The sequence below is a fragment of the Dryobates pubescens genome, chromosome 32, assembly GCF_014839835.1.
Source record: "Dryobates pubescens isolate bDryPub1 chromosome 32, bDryPub1.pri, whole genome shotgun sequence".
In the NCBI taxonomy this organism is placed as follows: Eukaryota; Metazoa; Chordata; class Aves; order Piciformes; family Picidae; genus Dryobates; species Dryobates pubescens.
This window is the reverse complement of record NC_071643.1, coordinates 8700642-8723985: the sequence shown is the minus strand read 5'-3', so window position 1 is coordinate 8723985 and position 23344 is coordinate 8700642. Positions and strand designations below refer to the sequence as shown.

Sequence of the window (23344 nt, the reverse complement as noted above, 5' to 3'; positions counted from 1 at the left end):
CCAAAAGCACTATCTCCTGAGGCTGGGACAGTAAAGATTTCTAAAAGATAGACAAGATCATAGAACCATAGAATTGTTTCAGTTGGAAGAGACTTTTAAGATCATCAAGTCCAACCACTAAGCCAGTGCTGCTAGGTCACCACTAAACTATCTTACTCAGCACCACATCTACTCAGCTTTTAAGCAAATCCAGGGATGGGGACTCCACCATGTCAATAGAGAACAGTAATAAATTGAAAGGTTTTGAAAGATCTTTCCCAAGGAAACTGGTTCATGTACATCACTTGTGGGACATGAGGTAGGAGGAGGAAAGAGATGCAAGACTTGATCTACCTAAATATGGTGTACCTTTAACAACCAACTCCCAGGAAACCACTGAAGATATCTCTGTGTGAATAAACTAAACAGGAGTTCTGGCACACAGGTACTGGGCTAGATTCCTTCCGAAATGAATCTGGAGATGTACAAGTAGAGTTGTCTGTCTTGTCTTAGTGTTACGAAGGGGAGATTGAATTGGAATAAAGCTTGAGATTGTTCAACAGAGAAAAGAAACAAATCTAGAGGGATAACACTTCAAAAAAACAAAAGGCCCAAATGGAAAGAAAGAGCTTTAAAGTCTAATTTAGATGTTGTGACAGAACTGTATACCAGGGTAAGACATGGCACCCTGCTACAACAAATGAGACTTCATATCGACCCAGCTATGTCACCTTAAGCTGTTCAAAGCTGGTACTTGATCCTGGCCAGTGCCAGTTGACACATTAACATCCAGTCCTGCTCAAGAAGCACACAGGTTGCCTAGCAGCTATATTCTTCAGCAAGGTTTCAGTCTGCTGTTCCCCATAGGAACACAATAGGCTCATCCAAGCATCTTACCATGCACGGCTCCCTTTCCTTTCAAGTTACATTGAGTCACTGCAGTATCTATTAGCCACAAGTTTTGGACTCTCCTTCATTAAATCTACCACTGTTTATATTCATTAAATATTCCTATATAGAGATAAGTTTCAAGAAGTTAAAGTAGGAAGAAACCCCAGTGCACACTGAATGTACCATTGCTGCTGTACCACTCAAGTTGGGAACAATGCCCAGCTCTGAACAAAGTGCACTCAGTCTGAGTCTCAGCAGAAAGCAAACCTGTAATACTGCAACTGTCATCTTCTGTAGGAAACCTACAGCAACCACTTAGAAGAAAATCAAAGTGAGAACACACAAGCTGACATTTATGAGGCATGAGTGTTTCATGCAGGCATTTTCCTGTGCAGTGGTTTCATGCACGATTTCTGCAGAACGTGTGATACACTGACTACACTGAGAGCCTGTCTTCTGAGAGCAGACCCTGTTTGGATGGGAGGTTTGCAAAAATCTCAAGTTTTAATAAGCCAGATGTGCCACTGAAACTATAAATGTCCACTCTTCCAAACCAGAGATGTGTCAACACAATGTTAATCTAGGTCAGATGCTCCCTGGAAACACATTCAAAGTCAGCTTTCAAAATCTCATTAAAAAATGCACAGTGAGCTAAGGAGATAGAATCACAGAATGGTTTGTGTTGGGAGGGACATTTAAAAGGTTATCCAGTCCAATCCTCCTGCAGTGAGCAGGGACTTCAACTAGATCAGATTGCTCAGAGCTCTGTCCTGGAATGTTTCCAGGCACAGGGCTTCTACCACCTCTCTGGGCAAGCGCTGTCAGTGTTTCACCACCTTCCTTGTGAAAAATATACTACTGATATCTATTCTATATCTAACTTACATAAGTAGCTGCCTTCCTATTGAAGTCACCGACTAAGACTTTATCATTTCAGTCATACACTAAGAAAGAGCTGGGGGATCCCACAAATCTTGGAACTTCTCTTCAAGTAAAGGGGAATTCCATACAAGTATTTGCTCATTCTCTACAGCAACGGAAACCACCCTTTTTGCTGGGACTGGCAGAAGGAAGAGACATTTCTTCTTCCCCCTGGAAATCCCTGTGAGGTTGGGGAGAGCACAGCTAAATCTCCTTCAACATGAACATCACACAGATGTTCATATGCAAGTGGAGTCAGGGTGAGCTATGACAGAGTGGCCTCTCTTTTCTCTTCAGAAACTTGCAGCACTTGGAAAGCTGCCCAAAACACCCCAGGGGAAACTTCTCCTCGACAGCTGCAAGGTCGTTCACATTAGACATAAATGCAACTGGAGAAAACCCTGAAGCAGAGAAGCAGAGTGAGCATATGAACATTGCTGTTCCCAGCACTAATTCCCTTGTTCTCAGTGCTGCAAAGTGCATGATCTGATGGAAAGCTTTTAGCAGATGTTAACAGAGAAGTCTCAGCAAAAAGTTTACTCATCCAAAACGTAAGCAGACATCGACAGAATTACTCAAAAACTTTTCAGTGTTCAAGCACTTCAATATTTTCCTACTGATGCAATGACAAATGTTGTTCTTCCTTCTATTAGCAGAACAGGAAAATCCTGTTAAAAATGCAATATTCTGTATAATATCAACTCTCACAAACCAGAGATGCAACAGCTCATCCTTGTCAATACACTGGCTACAGAGATAACCTCATTCATTCCCTGCCAACATCAAGCAGGACAGCGTGATGGACGTGATGCATCTCTTCATCAATTCTGCATGACAAGGTGGACCCTGACTTCATTCTCTGCAGAGGCAGTATTCTGGATTTGGAAAAGCTCAGCACCCCAATTCTGAGCAGCAGCTGATTTAGTTGGTAGTTTATCTCCAGAAGGCATGGAATGACTGCTCAGTGCTCTTCTCACACGCAGAGAGTAGCAGTGGTGTTGAGATTAGCAAATTCCTCCTCATGAACACTCACAGAGATCTGTAGATGAGTAGGGCTGATTTAAAGCTATTTTAATAACCATAGTGCTGCCTCTTCTCAGTTTAATGTGTCTGTTCTTTTTGGAAGTGGCCCAAGCCAGCCAGCTGTGCCAAGATCAAATTATACTGTCTCGCGTTTTCAGAGTGCTTTTTATGTTCTCTGTCTCGAGTGAGTAATGAATTACACGGAGTTGTAGCGAGCTCGTTGTGAACACATCTAGTAAAAAGGCATCTCCAACTCTTCACCTGCTACAACAAGCACAGCAGAACGGCTTACTTCACACCCTGAAGCGCTGTGTTGCTCTGTGTTGTTGAGCTAACTTTCCCAAACTCCTTTTGAAGAGTGAGGGGGTCTTCAATGAACACCAAACACCCCAGAGGGATAATCACCATTGAATTTCACAGGGGAGAAACAGCCCAGATTCCACCAGTGACACCATCGTCTTCTCACCTGGGTATAAAAGCATTGCTTTTCTCAGGAATGATAACTAAAAAGACCCACACAAATTTATTTACAGGAATAGATATGGTACCTGGCTTGCCTCCAGCTGCACAGATATTGTGCATTGATGCTAGCACCCCTCTTCTCTTCATAATTACAGGATAAAATGACTTCTGTATCATCTTCCTGAAACCATATTTCTATGAACACTCACGAAAGGAGGAAATGATGTAACTGAGACCAATATTCTCTGGATAGCCATCCCAAGCACATCCCCATCCTAAAAATAAATGACAACAATTTCCTAATGCTTCAATGATGTATTATTCCCAAACACCAAATCCTGAGTATCTAAAAGTTATTAAATGTAACACAGATGTTTAAATTAATTTCTTCTCTTCCCCATGCCAGGAAGAAGAAAATTAAAGCAACAGCTGCACAAAAAGACTTTAAGCTGATGGACTTCAGTAACAAGAACTAAAATATCCTCGTGACAGGGGGGATCTAATGCATGCACATGAGAAGAGTAAAAAGAATTGTGATGACCAGAATGGTTAACATCAAGCAGGACACTGATTTTCTGTTTCATCCAAGCCATGGCTTGTCTCGAATCCTAATTCATTCCAGCAGACATTTGAAACGGGCAGCCTTACAGGAGACAGGGATACTTACTGAAATAACAGCATGGCCTTCCTTCATTTTTATGACTTCTCAATGATCCTATTAACCAAGTCTAGTTCTACTAAAACTCACAAGAGCAAATTAAATTACCTTCTGGGATGACATCAACCTGAAGTCCTTTCCACACTTCTTCACACTCCTTTCCTTTCCCCAGTTAAATACTGTCTCTGGCATCATACATGGCTTACAATTGTTTTATATGGCTAATATATGTAGTTAATTTTACTCCACCGGGGTGGGCCGATTTAAATCAAGTATTTCTTTACCAAGCCTGTCCAAAGTGAAGCTAAGGAACAGTTGGGGCTCCATGACTTTTGGAGGAGGTGTACAGGCAAGGCTGAATTTAACCCTTTCAGACATGTGTGCAATACAGACTGCCCAGCAGCTTTAAGGCCACAGCTGCTTGAAAGGAGCTGAGGCTAGAAAACAATTTGCCTTTTATGGAGCCACCAAAACTTCTGCCTTTTTTTGTAGGACCAACACACATCCCTATTCACCATCAGGTAGTACAGCAGTTGGATCCCTGGGGTGACTTCCATGGCAAAGGGCATCTGCACTGGGCCCACCTTGTGCCTACTTTGTGCCCCACCAGCTGAGATGATGGGTGAGCAGCCAGATGACCCAATGTTCTCTGGGCAGCATCTATCCTCAGTGAGTAGAAACACCACAGCCATGCTGCAGTTATGGTGTCCCCAAAATCCAGAAGTTGCTGAGGTTGGAGTGAAGGGTCTCAAAAACCCAATGTGCTTTCACCCCACAGATTTCCTTTCTTTCCACTCCTACACTGTGTTACAGATTTTTTTTAAGGAACAGAGGAGGAAATTCAAGGTATGCAAAAGGTATTTCTAAATATAACTATAATTACAAACATGGACAAAGAAGCCCAGCCACAATCTGCAGGCAGATGGCCTCTCCTTATATTTTAGATCTGACCATTTTTATATTGCTTGGCCTCTTAGGCATCCATTTACAGTCACCAAACTGTGGCCAAGTCACAAAGGCCACATTTGGCTCAGGTTGTGATTCACAGTCAACAAATTTATTAAAGTAGTGGTACAAAGAAAGTTTCCTGTGGCACCCCCTCCCTTCTACCCTAAACCACACTCATCAGCAGGTCCAAAAACGTTTAATTTTTCATGTCTTTCAGCAAACCTTGGAGAATTGCACTTGAAGAGGATCCAGCCAGTTTTTCAGGGCTGTCCAGCACAACTGAGACACTCTTCAGTGTCAGTGGTGAAGCCGACAAGCTAATAAATTTTGTTAAGGGGGCTGCTGGTTCTCACAAGATGCTGGTACAGACAAAAAGCATCACAGAAAGAATCACAGAGAGATTTCAGCTCCCCCAAATTCCTAGTGATCCAGAAGCACTGCAGTAGTGCCTGTTGGCTTAACAAGAGTGTCTTAGTTTTAGAGCAGACAGAAAGGTATTTTACTCCTCGCCAAAGGAGCCAAATAAAAACGCCCCTCACAGAACTGGAAGTTTAAATGGCAATACTGCTTACAAATATTGACACTATTTACACAAATGGAAAGCACACAAATTCTCATTTCAGCTTACAACCACCTCATTAAGCCAAAACCCTTCCAACAAACCAGGCTTCAGTCCCCCACCCAGGTCTCCCTATCCCCCCCCAAGCTAAGCCAAATGGCACAGCTCCACAGCTAGCTTTGCCCAGGCTGAGACAGGGTGCAAACCTGCCCCACATCGCAAGAGAGGAGATCCATGCTGGGAAGAGAGAGACAGAGACAGAATAGGGACGAATTGACTCTGCAGATGCAGGGTTTATGGGATAAAATGACAAAAGATTACAATTTCCTGTGCTCATCTAAGTCCCTTGGAGGACTTTTCAGCTCTATGTATGGTTAAGGCATCCAGGCTTAAACCTGCAACACAGAGAAAACCTGTGGAAGATCCTGCTGAGAATAAAGAAAGTGAAAAGTCATTTTCATTCATTAAAAGCCTCTTTATTCCAAGAAAATCCTGATTGACACCAGTAAGGGATTTCCTTGGCTAAATGAGACTTACTGTGTACAAATACAGCTGGACTGGGAAGAATCCTAATTGCTTAGGTTGGAAACTACTATTGTTTTGTGGATGAAAGTCTACTTTACATATTTTCCAGCCTTAAAAGTTATTATAATAGAATTCAATGTAAGAAATGTCTGATATATGAATCCTCCACTGTTTGTTTTAAGTGCTGGGCCAGCTGCAGCTATCAGAGGCTTTGGTGGCATGCAGACACATAACATCTCCAGCAAGGTGACCAGCCAGCGACCAGGGTTATGACTGCTGAAACCACAGAGAGCTGTTCTCAGGCACTGGGAGTGACCTACTCTTTTCTACTACCTTTTATTTCTCACATTAGAATCCGTTGCTGCTTTCATTATGAATTCTGAAAGCACAAGGCCTCATAAAGCTCTCTCACTGATGGTTAAAGGGTGCAAGTCCCACAGATGGGGTGGTTCAGCAAGGGGATGCTTCAGGCTACACACAAGACTTAAGTGTTTCCTGAATTCTATTCCTCCATCATGATCAGACACCTGCACAACTTTCTGAATCAGTAAGGGAGCACATACACATATGCATCACCATGTTGCTCAGAGGTGGTAGATGCCCCAACCCTGGAAATATTCCAGGTCAGCTTGAATGGGACTCTGAGTAACCTGTCCCTGCTCACTGTGGAAGGGTTGGACTACATAACCTTTAAAGGTCCCTTTCAATTGAAATCATTCTATAACTCTATGATTTAGTGACTAGCACTTGCCACCATAAAACTACCTATACAGTTTGCAAAATACTTAAGATAAGAAAATAACCTTCTTCTCCATGTTTATGAAGTAGCTGGAAACCCTTTCCAGGAAGGAGATAAATACATTTCCTTAAATCAGAAAATTACTAAAATCAGCATTGCCACACCACCACCAAGACCTCTAAAAGAAACTGCTGGGGTTTTGATTAAATTTGATGTATTGCCTTTTCAGAATGTCAAAAATGACCCCTTCTGAATAGCAAGGATTTCTGAAGCCTAGGCTAACTATTTGCCCATAGGCCACCACAGGGCAAACCCAAGAAAGTCTTGTGAAGTGTTTTAAGGGTTGTATTTGTAAGTTTAATTTACCCAGACCTCTAACCTGGCAACACTGAACCACTTCACTCCCCTTAGCTGACCTTACCTGGAGCGAAAAAAAAGTGCAGTTATAGCAACAAAAACTTTTATTTAAAGGCCTAAAACAATTCACAGAGCAAGCAAGCAAAAGCCAAAATGTGATCTACTTGTCTTGATACAGACCATCAGACAGGTAGGATGCACTGGAAGAGGACTTGGACAAAGAGATGAGAGCTATGGGGGAGCAGAGAGGACCTGGCACCCAGCCACTTGCCTCGTTAGCGACTGCTTCACCCTGTGGAGGGAGAAGTGAATTGTCCTGCCCTGGACACCACAAAGCAGGTGCTGGAAGGAGACTAGTTCAATTGTTCAGCAAACACTCTGTGCTTCATGTTTGCTTTTTATAGCATGGTCCCAGGCAGCAAAGTCAGGGTTACAAACAGGACTATTAATGAAACCATCCTGCAATCTGCACACAGTGGAGTTGAGCAAAGTTTCTAAGATTTCAGTATGTTTATGTAAACAGTACTTCTGACTCTGTGAGCACAAAACCACACACACATGTAACACTTTACATATATAGGCATTGTAATCTCAGGAAAATCTAAGTCAGAAACAGATGCTCCCAGTTTTTGCCCTTACATGGCACTCAGATGACCTTATAGCAAAGATAGAAGACCAGCCCTGACACAACCAGCAGCTATACAGCAGCAACAGAACCACTTGCAGCAACAAGATCAGATCAAACCAGTCCTCTCTGCTTTTGCAAGCTGGGTGAAGAAGGCAAATGGAGCACTCTGCCAAGAGTCACCTGTGTAAGCCTCAGAAGGACCAAAGGCCCAAGTGCTCCCTGCTCCACCAACTTCATCCAGCACAATTGTGCTGCTGCCAGAACAGCAGCTTGTTGTGCAAAACACCCTGTATGGCACAGAATTATCTTCAAGAATGTGTTTATTTACTCTAAAAAGAAAAGTTTCTTTTAGTGAACTTTGGGTTTAGAGTACATGGGTTCTTAAAAAACAAACAACAAACCCCCAAGATGCTCCTAAGGGAAAACTCTTCTGTCTGTTCATTAGGTCATACTCTTATGCTAAAGACTTTGATTATATTTTAAGTCTGATTATGAAGTTGCAACATATAAGCAAACTACAGTCCCTGTTCTCACTTAAACACGAAAATGCACATGCATGAAGCCCTAGACCATTTAGGCTGAGCAAACAGATTTTCTGAAAGGGACTCAACCACTTCAGAAGGCCCTGAAGCAAAAACAACTGACAAATGTTTGCATGAGCTCTGAATAAACTCTTCAAAAATACCATTTGACTTCTAGAGAGTCCTTAGTAATAAGTCACTGTCCCATAGGGAAAAATCTCATGTGTGCTGTTCTGCCTCTGTGAATATCTCCCTTCTTCTACCTACATTGTAGTTGCTGATCTCTTAATGAATTATAGATATTATCCACGCTACAGACCTGAGTAAATAATTGTATTCCCAAAGAGGCTTTCTCTGTAGAAATCAGTACCAGCTATACCTGAGCATTACACACTCAGCTGTCACAAAGGCATTAAAATCATAATCATTTCCTTGACATCTACAGCCTCCCCCAATCAATTACCTATTGAGTGAGTTATTTACACACACAGAACATAAATCAGAGCAAAAAATCTGACCAACCACACTGAGTTCAATCAACAGCCTACAATCAATTAGAACTAATCAGATCATAATTAGTCTTACATAAAAAAGAAAGGAGTTTCCAGCAAATAATACAAGCCCAGCTACAGGAAACAGAGGTCTAAATGTAGTCTATTAAGAAACACAGGATTTGAATAAGGTGTCCACATACAAAAGGCTTTAGAGCTGCAGCACAAGCTAACACCAGGATGGAATCTGTACTGTCAGAGGTGCAGAGGATTGATGCACGCAGGAACAAACGGCTCCTGGTTGACAGCAAAACGTGCCTGTAGGGCAAAGATTTCACATGCTCCAGTTATGAGATATTGGGTAGAAAGACACAGGTCACAAGCCAAAAGAGTAAAGCCAAGTGTGCCCATATTTCCTAAGGGCTAAACAAGCTGTTGAGAAATATGCTCACAGGATAATGACACACTGACCCCATCTCAGTCTGTCTGCTGCTTGAAAAGAACAGAAATCACAACAGATTCCCCTGAAACTCTGAGTTATGTCCCTGATGTTAGGACAGCCAGGCTCCTCATGGGAAGTGCAGTGTGAAGCACAAGCCTTGGATGAAACAGGCATAGTATCTGCTTCCAGTTTAAAGTGATAGCCACACAATTACAAGTGCTCCAAATTCTAGGTCAGAATATCTTATTGATGGTTAGTAATCACAGTTTAAAGGTTCTTTGTCACTCAGCTTCTGTTACCTGAGGATACAGGCAAAAATACGCAACTATATTCCTCCCTACCTGCAGGCAGGCCATTGACCTACTGCTGCTATTCAGGCTTTGCTTGATTTCCAGCCATACTTTCCTGGGAGGTTTCAACCACTTCAGGCAAGCACTATTCACATAAAATGGCACAGCTCCCTCCTAACCAGGATTGAAGAGCAGAAGTCAAGCAGCAGTGCCTACCTCTTGCCGAAGTGCTGAAAGCTGCTAGGGTCAGATGCTTTCAGCAGCACCACCAGCACTCATCCTTGGGGCTCAAGACCACAAAGCTTAAACTTGGCATCTTGGAGTGTAATGCCAGGAGCAATAGGAACTACACTGTGAAGCAGCCTTGTCAAAAAGATCCATTTCCATACAAAATGGCAGCTAATCAGAAGCAAAACCCACACGCTCTACTAGATGAACCACAAACCATCTTAATCTGTGACCAAGTGTTACAACTGAAAAATTACCTTCCTTCCACTTTAAAAAAGTTAGTAAGAATAATCCCCTTCACTGCACTATCACCAATTCTTTGCTGCATTGGACATGGAGAATGGCCTCCAAGAGCCTCCAGCATACACACACAAACAAAAGAAACACTGGATCTGCAAATCTACAGAAGAACCCAAACACTTCTTGCCATGAAGAAAAGAAGCCAGTGTCTCCACAGCATTCTTGGGGAAGCCAGTGTTTGACATCCAAAGAGATCTCTCAAAGTGAAGAGAATGCACTGAAAAGCACTACTTGGATAAGGCTTCTCAATAGAATGCTTCAAGTATTTCACCTACAATCTTCTGCAGTTTCAATGTCAGCAAAGCTTAGGCACAGCCCAGTTAACTGGGAAGTTTGAGAGCCACAGTCCTGACCCAAAGCCAGCATCACCAGCAAAGCTGACCTTGTGGGTTAGAACCTCACTCAAGCCTTCCATCAAGGATTCTGGAGCTTTCTCCACTTGCTCCCTGCACTGCAGGAGGACAGGAGCTTTTTGCTCCTGGCCTCAAGAGGCAGAGATCACCCAATGCAGATGGTGACACCTGAAATAGCAGAGAGTAGCTTCCTACTCCAGAAATGCCACATTTTTCCAGGTGCCAGTGCTGCCATCAGTATGTGCCTGATCAACATGATGCTGTACAACCATTTCCTAACACACTTGACTTCTGCAAACTCCTAAACTTGCTGTGCTTCAGCCTCAGACTTCAGTAATCATCCTCCAATGTTCAGAACCTCATCACACAGATGATGAGACTCAGTCAGTCCTGTGTATACACCCAAGGAGCAAGCTCCTTTATACACAGTCTGAAGTGTATGACCTCTGAAGTCTCAGCAGGTCGGTAGAAGGGATGGAAGAAGGTTTCATACTCACACAGCTTAACCTCTGAATTTCTCCTTGATTCACTTGCCTAACAGTCTTCCTTTTCTTCCACAGCTCACTGGACTCCTTTCTGAACATCCCACGAAAGCTCATTGTATCCACAGGAATTCAAGTAACAAGCAAATCTCTCTGTAAAAGAAGCGCTGCTCCTTCAACCACTTTCCTTCCGCAGCTTCAGCGCGACAACTGGGAGCTGCGTATACTGCTCAAGGGGGAAGTGTGCCTAGAGCTCACTTGCTGTATCCACAGTAACTGACCAGAAAGAAGAAGAAAACCAGCCATAACTCATTTCTTCCTGTGAATAATATTCAGCAATTAAGGCCAGAGCGTCTCGGTAAACCATAAACACGCCCAGCCCCTGCCCCCAGTACAAATCAAAATAGGAAGTTGTAGAAAAAAAACCCTTGCAACTGAACATCAATCTTAAGTCTCAAAACCCTTCACATCCTTTCTTCTCAGCACCCTCCCCAGTTTAAAAGCCAAACCGGCTGCGCCTCGTGCGCACATGTGTCTGCAAGCTACGTAAAGTCATAATGCTGGGAACAACCCCCTCAGAGTCCCACCACAGAGCATGCAACAGGTTCTGCTTAGAGTCACCTCTGGTTCTGGGCCAAGGTAGCAGTTCCCCTTTCAAAGTGGTGTGAAACATCAGTAAGAGGAAGCACCCTGAAAATCCCTAAATCTGCAGGCAGTTAGGAAAAGGGGAAAAGAGAAATTTAGACATTAATATCCAAAATTAATTTTTGGCTTGTCAAAACCTGGGTTTAGAAGAGTTTGGCACCTGCCAGCTAAAAAAATCACTGTGAGCTTCAACCTTGCTCCCTCCACAGGTGAGAGTGCAGCTGACAGACAGAACCTGTTCCCCAGATAACACTCACCAGGGCAGCCACAACAGCAACCCCATCCCATGGAGGGGCAAGCACAGTAGCCTCCACACCTTGCTGCCCCATGCAGGGACAATCACAGCAGACTCAGTGTCTCAGAACACGGGAGCAGTGACCCCAGCAATCAAATATCCTCGGTTAAGGTAGGAGACTCGCCCACTGCTCAGTTCTCTGAAGGCTGGCAGGGCACAAAGGTCTTTCAGACTGAACAAACCTCCTCAGTGCCCACACATGAGCGTGCACACACAGAGACCCTTTTCTTCTCCTTTGTTCCAGCTGAGGATCCATCCTGCTGCAGCAGCAAAGCTGCATTCCCCTGTGCACATAGTCTTTGTGTGGCATGCACTAGTGCCTTGTTATTTTTACGTAGAGAAATTGAGTTTCTCTGCTTTTTATTGTGGATTTTTTTGCATGTTTTTTACAGTTTGCTGCAATTAAATACTCTGCCAAGTAAGCTCCCACCTGCAACTTTACCCCAAGTGCAATTTCTTTTTCTTAAAAGCAAATCATTCCGAGTCGTACAACCTGGGACACCTGGGAATGTTTAGCCTCAAGAAGATCAGACTGAGAAGGGATTTTATCAATGCTCATCAATATCTAAAGGGCAGGGGGACAAGAGGATATGGGGCCAGACTCTTATCAGTGGTGCTCAGTGACAGGACGAGGGGTAATGGACACACACTGTAACCCAAGAGGTTCCATCTGAATGGGAGGAAAAACTTTCTGTGAGGGTGCTGGAGCCTGGAGATGCTGTGGAGTCTCTTTCTCCAGAGAGATTTCAGACCCGCATGGACATTGCCATCCTGGGTGAGCTACTTTAGCACAGGGATTGGACTGCAGAGGTCCTTTCCAACCCCCACCGTGCTGAGTTTCTGTATGATTTTGTGCCTGACCAGAGCACTACAAAACAAGAAATTGTGCTGAAGACTTTTCTTCCCTTTTCCAGAGTTAAAATACGGTGTAATTTCATGATTTGAAACCTTGTATCTTCATTATCTTCCTCGTTTAGCTTTGCCTTGGAGATCACCTCTTTCACCTGATTACCAGCTTGCTGTGTGACTGCTTAAGACAGATTTCACTGTACTGCTGCATGGCAAAAAGCACCTGTGTCTGGCACTAGAAAACAAAAGAGAGCCAAACCCCTTTGCCAAGGTATGCAGACATTTCAAGTAGCTACTGCAACATTAACCAAGCTGGAATCGCCCTTGTTTTGTTTCAAACCACCACATTATCTACACTGAGTCCCAAGTGCCTCTCATAGAATACACTGAACACAGATGCCAAGACAAGAGGCCCTTGCCAGAACTTTAAATTTAATGCTGAATCCATCAGCTGACAACTTTAGGCAGCTATCAGCTCTGAGAGGCTCTTTGACCTCCTTTCTGTAGCTGTCCCACAGACTGAGCTAATCTCCACCTTCCCTCTCCTTGGGAAGGCTCCCCCCAGCTTCCCGCCTCCAGCAGCACTGAGGATCAATTCCAGGGTGTCCTCTACACCATGATAAGGATCACCACTGCTTCCTGAAAATGTAATGAAGTTGTGTTACTCCCAAATAATACAAAAGATGAACTGATGTTCAAGTTTCCAGCTGGTCCTTATCCAATTTACTCCACTGAGTATCTTTTGTCCAAAGGATTATCATTCCTGCTATTATTAAAGCTCATTTATTTCTGTATCTCTGACAGTTAGTTTTTGAGGCTCTATGCTAAAAATCACTGAACATTAGAAAGTTGAAGGAATGAAATAAATAAGCTACAGTATTTGCACAGAAATATAAATAGAATAGTAAACAACTGCAAGGAAAGATTCCCCATTCTTAGATCTGTTTGTGAATGCAAATCCCTCTCGAATTGTAACAGGCAAAACCATCACCAGTTAAATGTCTCATAACAATAGAATCACAGAATCATTTCGGTTCAAGAAGACTTTTAGGAAGTTCCAACATTAACCCAGCACTGCCAGCTCACCACTAATAATGTCCTTCAGCAACACAACTACACAGCTTTTAAACCCCTCCAGGGATGCGGACTCCACCACTGCCCTGGGCAGCCTGTTCTAGGGCTTGGCAACCCTTTCTGGGAAGCAATTCTTCCTCATGTCCAAACTAAGCCTTCTCTGGCACAATTTGAGCCCATTTTTTCTTGTCCCATCAGTCGTTGCATGTGAGGAGAGTCCATCCCCCACTCCACTACAACCTCCTTTCTGGCCTGTAGCAGAAGTACAAAGCAAATCTCATTAGCATCAGTGTGACTATAAAAAAATTCATCATTTTCTCTCAAAGCCTTCCCCGTCTCCTCAGTTGAAGGCATCAAGTATTTATGATGGCCATAAAATTGGTTATGTTAATATAAATAAACCTCCAGTTCTCTTTTACATTCAGAACTACTACAGGGTGAGAAGTATTATCCTCATCCCAGCAAGAGAGCCAGAGGGAATCCACAAGCCTTGGTGTACATTTGTGAACTGCTGTATCCAATTTGTAAGTCAAAATAAGGACGCTGAAGAACTTAAATTAATGAAACACCCAGTCAGCTCAGTGCTTAATTGCCCTCTGCTCTGCTGCCTTGGCTGGACATTTTCATCTATTCCCAGTATTATGAAGAAACTTATTAATTTCTAGATAGGAAAAATTTTCTATCTCTGCTCCTGTTACGGAGTAGCTATGCATTCCCTTTGCCTCCAAGCCACTAGCAATCAGGTTTCTGATAGGGGTCATGGGTGCTTTAATAATTTTATTCTCTTTTCTAGAGATTCTGTCAAACTTAATTTATTTCCCTCTTAGATCTATTCACTGTCATTGATTTCAGTCTGAATGTATTATATACAGCAATATGTAAAAATGTACTGCTGGACAAATCTAATCCACTACTGCAGTATGCCATCAAATCACTGGAAAATGGATTTTACTTTGCTAGCAGCCATGCAAAGATACAAAAAATTAGCTCCTAAAGCACACATCTTCAGCTAACACAAAAGACACTCCAAACAGGCTGAATATTTGAGTTTCTGTGCAGCCAATACTGCATTCATTGCACTGTCCTTCTCAAATATTATCATCTACCAGCTCCCACCAAGAATGAGGGAAAGATGATGTTTTGGTTAGCTATACTGGGTTTTTTTTGTGTGTTTTGTTCAAATTTAAAAGGAAAAAAAAAATCACACAAAAAGATCAAATTCATAGCAAGTTTCAGAGAATGAATGCTTCTCTTCAACACAAGGTTTCTATCCAGGAACAATGCTGGCACACACAAAGAGAGTGTAGGTTGAAGACATCACCTTGACTTATGCCCATGTATATCTGAAGCAAGCTTCTGCAGAGTCACTCTGGTATTGAACCAACTAGGAGCAAATTACATTGTTCTTAGAGAAATATGACTCCACTTAGGTCTAACAACTTAAGCTGAAGCATCACTACTTGCATACTACCTCGGTGTGGAGTCATCTGAACAGCTGACACTTGCATTTTGCCTTCAAATCCATACAGCCAGCTCTGAGCAGGCAAAGGGCTGGGAATCCATCACGGTGAAAACAACCCCAGCACGCAAGCTGAGCTCCCAAGCAACACAGCCTTGCATAAACTCCCATGAAAAGAAGCTGCTTACAGCTGTCAGAGCTCTGCTAAGAGGTCTTTGCAGACAAGAGACCCCGATGTCAGTGACTCCACCAATGTCAATCTATCTCTTTTCTTCCTGGCCTGACAACATGCTGATTTCAGCAATTCCTTCCTCTGTGCCTTCACCCTCCCTTCATGCTCCAGATTTTAGTGCACTCACACAGAACAGATCTGTAAGAGGTTGTTGGATTTCTGTGCCCTGACTTGAAGGCTAAAACACACCATCCAGCTGAGTTGATCGTGTTGGGAGTCCTCCCCAGGCTGCCCTTGACAGGTTCCATGCATTGCCAGACCTTATAAGGTTCTTCTGTGGCTGAAGGTTCCACAGCTCCCAGCTTGATCTCACACCTAGCACTCAAGGGCCCTTGCAGCTCATAGATTTCATCACATCAAAATGGTCCTGTAAGAACTCACAAGAATTTGCTGATAACGTCCGCACTCCAAAAGCCACTTACTGCCCCTCTCCTTATTCTACAGCTCCTAAAACACATCTTGCTGTTCTCCCACTTAGAAAGCAGGCTCAGGGGAACCAGCAGCCATCTCTCCCTTTCCCACAGCCTGGGAAAACTGCTCCACCTTGGCACAGTCCTGTTTCTACTAGCTAATCCCATGTGAACATAGACACAAGAAGAGCATGATTCCAGAAGTTTTCCTAGCTGGAAATCCACCCACACCTGGCATGACTGTAATAGATTCCCTTGTCACCAGATAGAGATGACCTTGGAGAACCTGTTAATGCAACCCCAAAGGCCTTCAGCTATGGCCACACAGCCAGTATCACAGATCTTTATCTTTGTAGTCCTTCCTTATCTACCCTCTCAGCCCTCTGGAGATAGCAAGCACTGGGAGAGTGGGGTGCTGCCACTGTGCCATGGAACCAGTCTCCTCTTGGCAAGGGGCCCTGTTACAGGGGAGAGCTGCAGACTCACATCAGCATAACAGAGTACAACCTTTTGTTCCAGGTATCATTGCCCAGGCTGGACAGAAATAGGGTACACTTATTCTCTTTAGTAAGTAAAATGTTGCCCCTTACATCAGCAAACAGGTTGGGAGAAGAAACTTCCCATTAGCCACACTGTCCTGCTGGTAAGTAAAAAAGTAAACCACACAATCACTCGAGTGTCTTTTTAGACACTTATTCGACTGGGAAATTTCAGTCAAACATCAGCCTTTAGTTTTCACCTGCTTGGGTTGGAATCAGTGCCTGATCACAAACCACAGTGATGAAGGGCCACAAAAGGTGATTAAATAATTCAATAATCTAAATGTACTACCTCCAGACACATCAATGATGATGTTATTTTGGCTTCTGCTGCAGGCTTTTCTGACTGTAACCCCATTATTTGCTATTCACCTCTATGCTACATTGCAGAAACTATTTTTCTTTACCAGGAAAAGCTCAGATCAGACATCTACTTTGTCAAGAGAATCCACATTTTCACCCCATTTTCCAGGCAAAGTAACTGAAGCAAAAGGAGGTCAGGCCACTCGCTCATTTACTCAAGGTCACAATCAACATCTGCAATGCTATCACATTGATATAAGACACCCTGGGATCCTCTTCACTGTTGGCTTTTCTCCCCCCCCAGTACTAAAATACACTCCCCTCTCCCACTCCGAAGAGTGACTGTATGACCATTATTGTGTTGGGTACCACATACTTGTAACATGTATTCAAGGTTACATATTCCTGTACACTCTCTTCTATGGCCTGTGGACATCTTAGAAGACTAAGAAACCAACTGCATGTAATACTTCATCACCTGGATCCTATTGTTGAGAGCTAAATAATGGCATTTTGAAAGAGAGAAAAAGCACACTACTTACAAAAGCACATAGGCAGGATTATTCTAGGAAGAGAAAAAAAAGGAATGAAATCTAAACCCTGCAGGCCAGACTTTCATTAAGTTTGGTGTGTGGGAAAAATAAGGATTCCTTTAGCATTCCTAGTCTTGCACTGATCTCTCAGAACACAGAAAGCAGAACAGCATAGTCTAAGAGGTAGTGCCAACACCTGACAGGGTGCTCCCCACTCTGACCTAACTTTCTGTACACCCAGAGAACCGTTTCCCCTTTCCAGGCTTTGCATTTAATTTCTCAATTAAAACCTGTTAATCCTCACTGAGAGCTATAATTTGATTTGTGATTACCCAGTTCCTGTAAGTCTGTTTTGAATTGCACGAGGCACTAAAGCCCTCCCAAGAAGCTGCTACAGAACTCTGCTATCCAACAACAGATTAAAAAGCAAAAGTCAGTTCTGATTTTTCAGCAGGCTGGAAAGCAGGACCAAAACAATGTCATTCTCAACGCAGCAAAGCTGCTCCACTCTTCCAGGTCCCAGCCTCAGCAAGACAGGGAGCTGAAACATAGCAATTCCTCTTCCTTCACCTCCCCCAGATGGTTTATTTCAGCAGGATGAGCTTAAGCCAGTACTCCTGCTCTTGTGTTACTCCCCACTCCCACGTCTTTCTCTTGGTAGCCAACAGGCAAACAAGCCCTTGCACCTTCATCCTTGCCTTATCAAAACCTAAAGTGGTCATTGACAACCTGACTGTACTGGAAATTATGTGGGTTTATGTATCTTTGGGGGGTGTTTTTGGCTGGCTCCTTTGTGGGGTTTGGTTGGTTGGGTTCTGCTTTTGCCTGTTTGTTTTTAAATTTGGAAACCTTGGGAGGTTTTTTTTTAAACAGAAGAGAAAAAGTCCAGAAAATTCCCTCTTATTGTAGCAAGAGCTGGAAAATCCTGACTCTGATTTTTACGAAGCACCACTTCAGCTGGATATAAAAGAATTGGTCAGGAAATCAGGAGCTAAGAGGTTAAATTCTGATTTCCTACAAAGACACACCACAGCCAGGCACGAGCAAGTGCCAGGAAAGGCTGTGGATGGGAAATAAAGCAGAGTTTGCTGCAGTTCCTCCTCACTCAGCTCCTTGCTCTGCCTGGAACACTGCAGACACAGTCTGGCTCAAGGAGCAAATCCTTTTGTGAGAGTATTTCCAAGAAATACAGTTGTCTTTTCAATGCATTTTCTGAAAAGCAGTGTTTAGCCACCAATCTAGATTCTTTCTCCAGGCTCATGTAACTTCAAATTGCCTTTGATTTCATTGAAAAAAGACTTAAAAAAGGGAAAACCAGTCCCCACTCACTTGGTATGTGCAAGAGCTTTTGGCAGCTTAAAAGCAGTGGAAACCAGTACAAAGTTTTATGTCAACTCATCTCTCCAACATCTCACTTGGGCAGGCCCTTTTTGGTGCATTCTTCAAGAACTGGATTTTTTGTATAGTGAGAACACTTTAGAATTACATTTTCTTAACTGATATTTACAGTTCCAATTAGATGCAGAGAAGTAAGGCAAAACCAGATTGGTGCAGTTCCAGGCTTGGATTCATTTTTATCTTCTATATAAACAGCAAAATTAAGGATGTGTCAGCGAACATTTCCAACCAGTTCTTCAGTTCAAACCACATCCAGGAGATTTCTCTACATTTCCATATATTCTGCTAAAACATTTAGTATTTAGACAAGTGTTTGACTCTCTGTCAGAGCTGCTTGCTTGAGGGTACTCTGAACAAAAGCAGGAGATGGATGTACAAACACTCCCACCATGAGTCTTTCCCTAACTGGCATCTTTGCTATGCTGTCAGCAGAAACAAAATCAGGTGCTACAAGGGGCAAATGGTCACCAAGGAGAATCAGTTACATCAGGAAGAACAAAATACACAAAATACCTTAAATATTGGAAAATGCATTCAGGGAGTCATTTTGGTTGGAAGAGCTCTTTAAGATCATCAAGTCCAACCACTAACCCAGCACTGCCAGGTCACCACTAAACCACGTCCCTTAGCACCACTGCTACAAGGCTTTAAAATCCCTCCAGGGATGGGGATTCCATCACATCCTTGGGCAGCCTGTTCTGGGGTTTGACAGCCCTTTAGGGAAGAAATTGTTCCTAATGTCCAACCTAAACCTCTCCTGGCACAAATCTAGATGTTTTTCTCTTGCCCTACCACTGTTCATTGCAAGTCTGCATAGAAACAACAAATGTTTCCTACTGGATATACCAGATTCAAGGCTGGAATTACTTTCCCTGTATCTTCCACACATATGCTGCTCACAGTGATCTGAAGGACATGGTCTGAAGCATATGTCCAACACCTGGGAGCAGGCAGGCCACGAGGGACTTGGCTTCCTCCATAACAGGCCAGTTAAAAGATAAAAAGAATCCAACTGCAAGGTTCTAAGGCCAAAGGAACTGGACATTGCTGACAACAGAGAAGCTTTTAGATAACTGCTTGGATGACTGCACCTCCTCAAGGGCAGTGCCCTCTCTTCAAATCAGAGCTAATGGTGGTCAATAGCCAGAGGAACTCAAGCACTGCAGAAGCCAAACCAGAGTCACAGTCTGAATAAGCAAATCCAGGCACAAGAGCCAGCTGGCTGGTGGAGAGATTGAATAGGCAGCTGGATGGATGCTCAGTGCTGGCTGCTTTTTCCAGGGAGCTCTAGGGAGATGAGAAAAGGCTCCTTAAGCATGTGGGAGAATGGGTTAAAGACAGGGAAAGAGCTACAGCACTGAAAAGAAAGATCAAGCCACAAGTACCCAAAAGTAAAAAAACAAACTAGGCTCAATTCCAAGCTCCATTTCTCCCAAGAATTTGTCCTTCTCTGTAATCCCATTAAGATCAGATGGCCTATAGAGATAGCTTCAATGTGTGTTTGCACAGGATTTACTCACAGAGGAAACATCTCCAAAAGGACAGTGGAGCAGCTGGTTCCAGGAACCTACATTTCAGTAATTAATCTCTTCTCTGTTCAGGCTTACTCTCTGAAAGAGCTAATTTTAGCATCTAAGTCACAACCTGTGGAAAACATTAAGGTAACACCACAATGAAAGTTACAAGTGATTGGTGACATGATGTTCAACTCCCAACTTGCCAGTTTCACAGCTAACCACCAACTGATCCAGCAAGGTCACACACATTTTCCACTCTTAACTTCATGATTTCTTTTGCAGAGACACACAGAAACAGCACAGAATTACACTTGTGATTCATTTTACTTCAAACCCTTATTCCGATGGATATGCACATGGAATCACAAAATGGTTTGGGTTGGCAAAGACTTTAAAGATTATCTAGTTCCAACCTTCCTGACTTGGGCAGGGACACATCACAATATAGACCAGGTTGCTCAAAGCCCCATCCTACCTTGCTTTGAATACTTCCAGGCTTAAAGTCTCTGCAATCTCTCTGGGCAACCTGCTCCAGTGCCTCATCACCCTCAAGGGGAAGAATTTCTTCCTAAAATCTATTGTAAAACCAGACTCTTACAGTTTGAAGTCATTACCCCTTGTCCTATCACTACACACACCTTTGTAACAAGTCCCTGTCCACCTATTCTGCAGGCCCCCTCAAAACACTGGAAGGCTGCAAGGAGACCTCCCTGAAGCCTTCTCCATGATGAATAACCCCAACTCTCTCAGCCTTGTTCACAGGAGAGGTGCTCCAGCCCTCTCCATGTATAACCAAGAATTGATTCTGGCCATCTCATCTCCCAACACGTACCAATGCTAATGGAAAGAAAATGAGCACAGCAGCTGACAGATGAGAAGGGAGGAAAAACAAACACCAAAGGCCTGAAGCGTTCGATTCAATTGGTTCCATACCCTGTACTTGGAGTGATCCCTGAGGCAGAAACAAGCCTGACAAACATCACAATGGCTATTTTTTCATCAAAAACCACACATGCAGAATCTATTCTGTTTTAAGCTGACCACAAATTGGCAATAATTATTAACAGACTGCAATTGCAGAAGTAAGACACTGCACACAAATTCCTTCTGTTTAGACAGAACATTACATTTTGTTCTGAAGAGGCATCAAATTAACAGGATGAAAATGTTCATTTTTTATAATAGGTATTTACTTACAGAGTTCCCCAAATTTAATATAAGAATCCTGGCAGAAACTGAGACCCAGAACAACAAAGGATTCTGTTTCTTTCCAGCAGGGAATGTGTGCCTGTATGTTCAGCTAACACACCTTAGCACAGGAGACCATGGTCCATGCTCTGAGCCAGCTGCAGCTGGACTGCACTTAGAACAACGCCCCAAGCTGATATCACAGCCTTCCCACCCAAAACATCCTGAAGTATTCATGTAACATGCTTTTTGGTGCTGAATTCTCATCCTTTCTCCACCACAGCATTGCTCATTCCAGTCACTAATTGAGGCTGGAAGGATTAATTATTCAAGGAAAGGATTCACAAGATAAAAGAGCAGGAACTGTTCATCGTTTCCTAGACACTCCATCTTCCTTGGCTCCAAACACTCTGAAGAAGACACCGTGCCCGTTTCTGCCCTCCTGACACCACAGTAACGCCATGAAAAGAGTTCAGTTACTCGAGTACTTTGGCAAAGAATTCATTTCTTATTTCACTCACAAGAGCAGAGCTGCCAGGTGGTAGCAGCTGGCAGTCTCCAATACGCTGAAATGTTGTTTAGCCTCTGAAATCAAATCCTGCGTTCTGCCCTTTGCTAACCTAGCTTTGGTTAAATGACCATCAAAACCACTTACCTGTGCTTGTCCAGTTCCTCTTAAGCTACACAAGTTATCATGACCTGGAACAGAGGCTGGATACGGATTCACCCACACATTTGCTATAGTCATCTAAGAGTCATGAAGTGGTGATGGCTTTCATCAAAAGCTTGTGATTCAGGAAATGTCATCTAGAACTCGGACTCTCCTGACAGTTTATAGAAGTCAGGTGGCAACTTCCCTAGGGTGCGCAGAGAAGGCAGAGATCACCAGTGCTGGCCACACTGGGGTTTATACCACACAGCAATCACCCTGCTTGCTGCACTCCCAGCATCTCAATTTATCTTTCTGAGGGTGGAGTGATTCAGCAGCTGCTCTTAAGTGAAATGGCTCCCTCTGCACTGTGCCATGCTACCCCATTTTCCTGGCCAGAGAGGTTACTGAGCAACAAACATCTTCCACATGCATTAAAACCAAATGATTCTGATAGATGGAAGAGAATGAAGTGTGGAGATAAAGACTCACATAGATCTCTTCATGAGCAATGAAACTGTACAAGGCTTTTTTCTGAAATATGCTGATCTGGAATTCTGATCTATTTAAACTAGGTTTAGACCAAGTACATTACAATGACAGTTGTAAAGAAGAAACTTCATGGAAGTGAAGAAACATCACAAACAGCGCTCTCATGCTCCATTCAGATTTGCAGGCCCCCCAGGAGGGGAATGGATTGATTGAGTTTATCCTGAAGTCAAAACAGAAGATGTTTTCCACTTTGGGAGGGAGAAGGGGTAGAAGAAGGGCAAGAGAACTAGCAACATCTGTAGGAAGAAGTATACTCAAAAAATCCCAAAGCTTTTGACATGAGCAAGGAGGGAGGAAAAAAATGCAGTATCAGAGTATCTCAGTGTGTCAACATCGAGCAGTAGTGGCTTGTCCTCAAAAATCAAACCATACTGAAATGTAACAGCAGTGTGCCTAATGACTTTCAAATGAGAAGAAATGGCATTTTCCACTTGGCTTCTCTCATCACTGAACTTCTCCTCTCTCACACGCTGCCTTTTCCACAAACAGGTCTCCTCCCCACCCTGCCTCTCCCAACAGCTCTTAGCTTGGCAGCCCTTTGGGCTGGCCAGCATTCTCACAAAGCCCCAAGTTCTTCACAGCTCCCATCCCCACTCACTGAACTCTTACAGGTCACAGTTATTTCCAAGCTAAATCAATATCCCCCATGTTTGTAGCCAAAGGCCTGAAATGGACTCTGGACTAAGCTAAATGTATTTAAATCCAGCTCAGCTTTACTTGGGAGGATTCCGTAGCTACAACAGCAGGAAAACACAGCCCAGCCTGGCTCTCAGTGCAGCAGCCAGCAGTGAGATAATGTCAGCGAGAGGAAGGGCTGAGGACTGGCACCATTCTCTTAAAGCATGAGTTTAAATTGCTAGTCTTTTACATGCTTCTTGAGGCAGCTGTAGCTCACCATACTCAG

General features: G+C 43.4%; 1 protein-coding gene across 3 annotated transcripts in view; it reads right to left on the bottom strand.

Moving 5' to 3' along the window:
• The window catches only part of DOCK10 (dedicator of cytokinesis 10), a 137690-nt gene that overhangs the window by 84931 nt on the left and 29415 nt on the right, over window positions 1–23344 (bottom strand). Inside the window, exon 1 of one of the 3 annotated variants that reach the window (XM_009897586.2) lies at window positions 10813–10914. The exons of the other annotated variants lie outside the window; for them this stretch is intronic. Coding sequence (XP_009895888.2) covers window positions 10813–10914 — 102 coding nt within the window. Of the gene's footprint in view, window positions 1–10812; window positions 10915–23344 lie in introns of those variants that run through there. 3 annotated transcript variants of the gene reach the window in all.